This window comes from Pezoporus wallicus, unplaced genomic scaffold, assembly GCF_028554395.1.
Source record: "Pezoporus wallicus isolate ANWC-B61680 ecotype Strahan unplaced genomic scaffold, APGP_CSIRO_Pwel_v1 contig_4901, whole genome shotgun sequence".
NCBI lineage: Eukaryota > Metazoa > Chordata > Aves > Psittaciformes > Psittacidae > Pezoporus > Pezoporus wallicus.
Genome location: NW_026640354.1, coordinates 1,269,250 through 1,277,433, shown reverse-complemented (window position 1 = coordinate 1,277,433; position 8,184 = coordinate 1,269,250). Strand labels below are relative to the sequence as shown.

Sequence of the window (8,184 nt, the reverse complement as noted above, 5' to 3'; positions counted from 1 at the left end):
TCTAATCTTCAATCCCATTGTTAAACAGGTATACAGTCCCACCATGGCATTTGGTGCATTTATCACATTGCTCTGGGAAGCCCACCACTATGTTTCCCATCCCAGAATCATCCTTGACCCAGCAGAGAAACTGAAAGCCATCAGGCAGGACAAATATACACACCATCTTGTCACAAGTCAGTGGAAATACCTGCTGGTTCATGGTGGGTCACACAGATATTCTGACAAAGCATCCTTCTGCACAAAATTTGGTTTCAAAATTTAGCTATTCAATGTCTGTGTATTAGAAAACATTTAGATAAAATTTAAGTGTTCAATCTTGGAAGACGTACACACCTTATCAGTTCCCCAGGAAAAAATCTGTTAGCAATTAGAAAAATCTGTGTACAAGATTTATGGGAAATCTAACACTTGATTCTTTGCCTTTTCCAAGGTTAAATGTGATTTTGTTCAGTTTCCTCTTATTAGTTTTCTTGGTTTACTCAATGCATCACAGAATGCACCAAAACACCATGACACGTTACCTGGCAATTTGTGCTATCCAATCTAGAAGGTAGCTTTAAAGGAAGCACCACAGGAGTTACATTTTTAAGGCTTAAATCAGCTAAAACTAAACCTGCAGCTTAATTTTACTATTCAGAAACCAATTTCAGTATTTGCTTTGCAGCTTCTGAACATACTCCAGCAACATTCATCCTTTCTGATCCCACCAGGACTGTATTTAGATTTTTCTATCAAGTTAGCATTAACCCAAAGAAGACAGAGACGTAGCATTGAACTTCTGTTTTAATGGTCTCAAATTCTGTGACAGATTTTTGGTCAAGTTTCCATTTTAAAAAATTTATCGATTTTATAGACTAATAACTTAAACTGCCACAAAACAAATGGTCCACAAACATTCCTTTCCTTCTGAAGCTTTTACGATGCATTGTAATCATTAACCAGTCTTTTACTATTAAACTTAAATGGCCAATTGAAACAAACAGTTCTGAGACCGTTCTTCCACCACTGATTAAAACTGAGGTGGCAGCTGATGGACAGAATTTTCATTTAGCCTTCTGGGCCTTCTGGGCAGACTTTGTGACCTTGCCAGCTCCTCCGGCTTTCTTGTCAACTGCCTTGATGACACCAACAGCAACCGTCTGTCTCATGTCACGCACAGCGAAACGACCTGGAAACAGAAACATAGTTTGACTTTTGTCCAAGGCTCCATTCCCGCAGCATTATGCACACAGCAGCAACATGCAACTTGGGGTAGACTGGGCCAATACCACTTTAGTGCACTAAAATACATGAGACTGGGACAGTGAGACGTAATTATCTGGAGAATATCCCTGTACCCTTGAAGCTGTGGTCCTACCTTGAAGTGTCTGCTGACATCACAGCTTGACGGCATTTTCAAAAACACACTCTATCCCAACACAAGAAATTAAGAAGCATCTTTTCCAGACCATCAATATTAACATATTTTAGGAGATGCCTTACCGAGAGGAGGATAGTCAGAGAAGCTCTCGACACACATGGGTTTGCCAGGGATCATATCAACGATGGCAGCATCTCCAGATTTCAGGAATTTGGGGCCATCCTCCAGCTTTTTGCCAGAACGACGATCGATCTTCTCTTTGAGCTCAGCAAACTTGCACGCAATGTGAGCAGTATGGCAATCCAGCACAGGGGCATAACCAGCGCTGATTTGGCCAGGGTGGTTCAAGATAATGACCTAAACAACCAGAAAGCCAACTTAACACCTAGGTAACTTTTAGTACTGGTGTGTCCTACACAAAGACTGGGTTTTCGCATGCCTACATGTAGGCTTCAGAGCTGTATTTCAAGTGTCTTCAAAGAGCTGTAAAAATTACCTGTGCAGTGAAGCCAGCAGCTTCCATTGGAGGATCGTTCTTGCTGTCACCAGCAACATTGCCACGGCGAACATCTTTCACAGACACATTCTTAACATTGAAGCCAACATTGTCACCAGGTAGAGCTTCACTCAGTGCTTCATGGTGCATCTCAACAGATTTTACTTCAGTTGTAACATTGACCGGGGCAAATGTAACCACCATGCCTGGCTTGAGAACACCAGTTTCCACACGGCCAACTGGTACAGTACCAATGCCTGCAAAACAGATGATCAGTAATTCAGCTCAATGAATATATGCCCTTACAGGAAAGAACAGCATTCTACCTTTCCACTTAAAGCAAAAAAAAAAAAAAACTCTCAGGCAAAAGAACTGCATTCCTGCCCCATGCATTAGCTGTTGCTGGCTAGTGAGTGGCATTACAGAGAACACATACCACCAATTTTGTAGACATCTTGAAGAGGCAGACGCAGAGGTTTGTCAGTTGGACGAGTTGGTGGCAGGATGCAGTCCAAGGCTTCAAGAAGGGTGGTTCCACTGGCATTGCCATCCTTCCGGGTAACCTTCCATCCTTTGAACCAGGGCATCTATAAGAAAAACAAACCCAAGCATAAACTGTCTGCCAATTTTAATGGCACAATACTAGAAAAGACCAAGTGGTCTTATCTTAGCATTATCTTGGTATATTATGGCAGAGTAAGAATTTGTGAAATGCTGGGAATTTTGACCTTGGCACTTCCAAACTAACTTAAAAAAAAAAAAAGGTGCATTTTACTGTCGCATAATTTATCTCCCTAACCCTCTAAATTTTATTTCTTAATATAAACAGATGTCAAACCTACGTTAGAGCTAGGCTCCAACATGTTGTCTCCGTTCCAACCAGAAATTGGCACAAAAGCTACAGTATCTGGGTTGTAGCCGATCTTCTTGATGTAAGTGCTGACTTCTTTGACAATCTCTTCGTATCTCTTCTGGCTGTAAGGTGGCTCGGTGGAATCCATCTTGTTCACACCAACAATCAGCTGTTTTACACCCAGGGTGTAAGCCAGAAGGGCATGCTCACGGGTCTGCCCGTTCTTGGAAATACCAGCCTCGAACTCACCAACACCAGCAGCAACGATCAGGACTGCACAATCAGCCTTTGAAAAGAGGACCAAAGACACCCTCATTATAATAGCTGCATATGTGTCAAGGCATTAGGGGAACCCCCACCCAGCCAAGCCAGGAACAATCTGCCTGAACTCTCAAAATCTTTAGTTCCATTTACACACCTGAGAAGTTCCAGTAATCATGTTCTTGATGAAGTCTCTGTGTCCAGGAGCATCAATGATGGTGACGTAGTATTTGCTCGTTTCAAATTTCCACAGGGAAATATCAATAGTAATACCACGCTCACGCTCAGCCTTCAGCTTGTCCAAGACCCAGGCATATTTGAAGGAACCCTTGCCCATCTACGGATTAAAATCAAAAAGGGTTTTTTCCCCAGTTTTTTTTTCTGATTATGCATTTGCATTTACTTCAAAAAGACCATGCACTGACTGGAGAGCAAATTCTAAGAATAGATACTGGTGTAACACCGAAAAAAGTTACTGCTTGTACAACAAGACACAAGATACACTTGGCACTACCAGTGAGAGATGCCAACTATTTTCTGTTATTTAACCTGTTGACAGTTTAGCCCTCTTGACAGCTTGTTAATTGTGCTAACACATCCTTATGATAGATCTCTCGAGCCCGAGTCCAACTATCAAGTGTCCTCTACAAATTTAAGCGCTTACTAGTGCAATCCCTGTGATAATCAACATTTTCACTGCCACTCAGCCCAACATTTGCTACATTTCATTCTGTTGTGTGGTTATTAAAACCTATCCTGTCACTACACAGGAAAGTAAGAAAAATTATGACTGATAAAGCTTTCTGCAAGTTTTATCACCAAAATCCCTACCTTTCACATTTTCAGAAGTAAACCTTAACTACATGCATGCAAAGACTGAAGCTGGGAATTCAGCTTATTTTCCAATTACACAAATATGGCTTTACATCACCTTTCCTTTCCCTAGTCCCACACTTCACAGTTTGAGCTTTGCCACCTAACGTAATGGCGGATTCAGCGCTTCAGCCCTTGTTCTGCTAGGTGGACAACTGCAACCAAACCGCCTCCCTGTGGCCACAGCACAACCGACGCGCTTGTCGGGCTACCAGGACAGTCGCAACCAAGCTGCCTCCCTGTGGCCACAAAGCAGTTTGCAACTCAAGTTTTGGAACCAAGTCTCGTTTCATTCCTCAGCCCTGAAATACTGCCGCATGTCCCAGGCCCACACACCTCAGCAGCTTCCTTCTCGAACTTCTCGATGGTCCTCTTGTCGATACCACCGCATTTGTAGATGAGGTGACCAGTGGTGGTGGACTTGCCAGAATCGACGTGGCCGATGACGACGATGTTGATGTGGGTCTTCTCCTTTCCCATTTTTGGATGTTAGTCAAGTTCTTTCTTTCGGCAAAGAGAACCGACACCTGGAAGCGCGCCATAAAACACACTGGTCACACCGCCGGTGTGAACACCCCTACGGCGGGACACGGCCGAGGGGCACCAGGCCCACGATGGCGGCGCCGCGTGTGGGGTGACCCGGCCGAGACATGGGCCTCGGCCCGGCCCCGCCCCGCCGCGGGAGGGGCGAAGCCGGAGAACGCCGGCCGGGGGCCCCCTCGGAGCGCCCCTCTTGTCGCCCCCTCCCCGCGCCGCCGCCGGGCTCGAGTTACCCGCGGCGGCCGAGGAGCGGAGCGGCGGCGCGGCGGGGTGACGGGCAGCACGGAGGGCGGGGCCGGCCCGCTCCTTTGTGTGACTCACCCCGCCCGGGCCGCGCGTCCTCCATTTTGTGGTAAGGAGCGGCCATTTTTTTACTCGTGCTCCGTTCCCCCCAGCCCCCACGGAAGCCCACGGGCCCCGCCGCCGCCAGCCACGCACCGCGCGTCCCAGCCCCACCGCCGCCCGGAACGCTTTGAGGAGCCGGCCGGACGCCTCCCGCCCTACGCCGGCATGGGCACGCCGCTCCCCTCGCTCGAGTCCGGGAGGGAAGCGGGGAGGGGGCCGAGGAGAACGATGCGTCGCCACCAGCCCGACGTGCACTCTGCCGCCTGCCCGCTCCCGCGGTCCCTCCCTCTCCTTCCGCCTACCCCTCAGACCCCATCCCCAGCGCACCACTCCGCGGTCACGGCCACAGCCGTGCTCGGCGCCAGCCATGCCCCCAAGGTGCGCAGGCCCCCCCGCCCCTCCCGCGGTCAGGCCCGGCCCGGCCCGCCCCGCGGCCGCGTCTCTCACCTGTAAGGCGGCGGCAAACCCGTAGCGAAAAAGACCGACGGCGTGAACGCCACCCCTTATATACCCTGCGAGGGGGCGGGGTTGGAGAGACACGTCACCACTCCCGGCGGCCCCTCCGCCTCTCCTCGCAGCCGCGCCTGGCCAAAGGGCGCTTCCATCCCCGCCCCGGGGGTGCGGGTCCCAGAGGCCGGTACCGGGGTCACTCCCTACCCCGCGGGGCCGCTTCCCTCCCGCCTCTACGGGAGCACCCCCCCCGCGACTTCCCCCGGTTAGCGGGGCTGCTGTGTGCTGCGGCAGCCGCGCCGGCTGGGCGGTGCTGAGCCGTGGTGGGGGAGCGGCGGGATGCCCCTTCCAGCTGCCGGGTCGGAAGCGGCCGAGGTGAACCGGGGGAGTGGGGCAGCACCGAAGTCGCAGCGGGAGCCCCGAGGGCGCCACGCCCGACCCTTAGCCCGCGGGCGGGAGGCAGCGTCACATGTTGCATCACGGCTCGGTCCAGGGGGATGCTGCAGTTGAGGAAAGGCCGTAGGGAGCAGCCCCAGGCAAATGAGTTGTGTTTTTCATTAGGGACGCAAAAGAACTCGGTCAGTGAGACGGTGAACGCTGAGCTGGGTGCGCTGGCTAGTTCACCTCTGGTACCTGCTTAAGATCAGGGAAGCCAATAACAACCCCCCCCCCCCCCCCCCGAGCATCAGTGTTCCAAGTGTCCCAGAAACGGAGGCCCACCTCCTTCGCCAGGAGGGAGAGAGCAGGAATTCCAGGAAATTTACTACGCCGGAATAAGGAAAAAAAGGGGAAGGGAATTGGGGGAGAGGCACAAGCTTTTTCTTTTACTCGTCGTACCATTAGAGAACAAAATTTGACTTGGCACAGACAACTTAGGCAAAAAATACAAATCAAGGTGAACACACCTTAAGTATAGATGCATCTGAAGTGTAAACATATTAAAGAGAATCACTTAAGAATTAAAGGATATGGGGCTCTGCAAGGAACCCAGTTGGTAAGAAGTGCCCCCATACCGTGTTTTCACATGAGAAAACTGGCAAGCCCTATCACAGTACTTTTGAAATCATGGCAATGAGGAGTCACAGAACAGCTCACCACATCAGAAATAAAAGCCCTCGTGATTTCAGTGGATTGCTTTCTGGTTTACTCACTCCTAAGTGATCTAAGAAAATCTGTTGAAAACTCAACATCTCTCAAACCTATTAATGTGAAATGAAGCTGATAGGTTGAACAATTATCTGTTTGTATTCTTTTAAAATGATCTGCAAAGGGAACAAAACTACATGCTCTCTTTTCTTCTTCAGGTATATTATAGGCCTGTGTTAGAAGCAGTTACATATACACATCTATAATCCCATTCATTTGTTGGTATGCTCTTCAGATAGCAGTTGTGAAGCGTGGAAAGGGCTTCTTCCTAAAGAGGAACAACAACAAAGTAAAAAAGCCCCACTTCATGCATCTACACTTCCACTTGACTCCAAGTTCCTCCAGCTGAGATACACCCATCATCAAATTCCCTACAGCAAGAGCTTTAAACTTAGTATTTCATGGATTGGTATGGAATTGAGTGTTTCCACAATATCTGGTATTTTTCCATATGCAAAATAAAAAAAAAAGTGTACATTTTGTAAAACAAAATAAAAAAAAGGAATTTGAGAGATGTCACTTCAGAGAAGATGCTGAGTTTAAAATTCACCTTTTACACAAAAATCTGTCTTCAGAGTAAAACCTGCAAACAGGTTCCGGTATCATTAAATAGTTTCACTAATTTTTAAGAAAGGATTAAAGTCATCAAGTTCTTCCCCTCCTGTGTTTTAGTCAGAAGATTAATGATGATGGGAAGCTAGAGATGGTTCAGCTTTCCTCAAAACTAACATAAATGTTACTAGTGGCTGTTATTAGGGGCTGTTATTAGTGAAGACAGTGCATGTGAAGACACAGTTACAGAAGGGCAGGAAAATGGAGGTGGATCACTTTCTGGAAGTAGAAATACATTACCATAAAGTGATTTAGTGGCTCAGGTTGAGGACCAAAGGGTAAAATTTGGTAAGAAAGCTTAAGCAGCGCTTTTTGGGTCTCCTATAAATTCAATATCATTTGTAAATACAGCTGAAAAGCTTTATTATTCAGGATGGTTTGAAGTTAGCTTCTAAGATGTGCATTGCAGTAGGGGGTACTTTTAATGGACTGATCTGTCAGAGTAACCATTCCCATAAAAAGGTAGGTTAACATTTCCCAAATGTAGTCAATGACTTGTGCCTCAACAGGGAGAGGAGACAGGAAATGTTACTGATTTCTCACATGACCCATAATAAACTGCACATTTCTTTTTTGAAGGGACTTTTTTTTATTTTTTAGAAGACTACTTAATAAATAAAGGCACTTAGAACTACGCATTTCTAAAGATGGCAATTTCTGTGGTGTGTACATAGCTGAAAGCTATGAAAGCTGAATTTGTTCGATGAACTTTAACCACAGTCCACGTTTACAACAGTTGTTTTTTTCCCCCACCTTTGTTTCTTTGAGTTTTCAAAAGAATGTTATTATTTCCTCTTTAATCTGTCTAATACATGCTTTTATTCTCTCAACAACTAGTTTATCTCTCATTGTCTTTTCTATTAGTGGAACATTCCTATTATCAATTTCACAAATATTTATACAGCTGGGGAGCTTCAGATATATCAGTAGCCTCACATACTTCAGTGGAAACGCATTCTGAAGAATCCTCTCAGCTAGCACAGACAGACACACACTGGACTGCATCCTGTATGCAAAGAGCCTGTTAAAAGTTTCTGATTTTGTTCATTTGGAAAAGCTCATCTCTTTGTTATGAAAGACTGAGGAAGAAACAGAAATAAGAGGTTTTAAGAAGTCAAGGTCTTTCAGGCTTTGGAATAGTGCTTATTAAATCCAGACTGACTTCAGAAATAGGAAGACTTTGTGGAGAAAAATTACTCATTCTCCCTCGACCACTGGTGAGCATAAGCTATGTCCACACCTACC

At 46.8% G+C, this 8,184-nt stretch overlaps 1 protein-coding gene across 1 annotated transcript; it reads right to left on the bottom strand.

The window, feature by feature from the left end:
* Positions 1-768: 768 nt before the first annotated feature.
* On the bottom strand, positions 769-4,392 carry EEF1A1 (eukaryotic translation elongation factor 1 alpha 1). Its single transcript, XM_057418816.1, has 7 exons — positions 4,183-4,392; positions 3,131-3,310; positions 2,702-2,998; positions 2,296-2,446; positions 1,860-2,116; positions 1,486-1,720; positions 769-1,171 (listed from the first exon to the last, which is right to left on the bottom strand). The coding sequence occupies exons 1-7, from the start codon at positions 4,324-4,326 to the stop codon at positions 1,047-1,049; spliced, it is 1,389 nt and encodes a 462-aa protein (XP_057274799.1). The 5' UTR covers positions 4,327-4,392; the 3' UTR covers positions 769-1,046.
* Positions 4,393-8,184: the final 3,792 nt, after the last annotated feature.

Coding starts and splice junctions, on each gene's coding strand:
- EEF1A1 (XM_057418816.1), bottom strand. CDS start 4,326: ATGGGAAAGGAGAAGACCCACATCAACATCGTCGTCATCGGCCACGTC. Junction 2,447..2,701: donor TGTTGGAGCCTAGCTCTAAC/GTAGGTTTGACA, acceptor TTTTTCTTATAG/ATGCCCTGGTTCAAAGGATG. Junction 1,172..1,485: donor CTCTGACTATCCTCCTCTCG/GTAAGGCATCTC, acceptor TTCTGTTTCCAG/GTCGTTTCGCTGTGCGTGAC.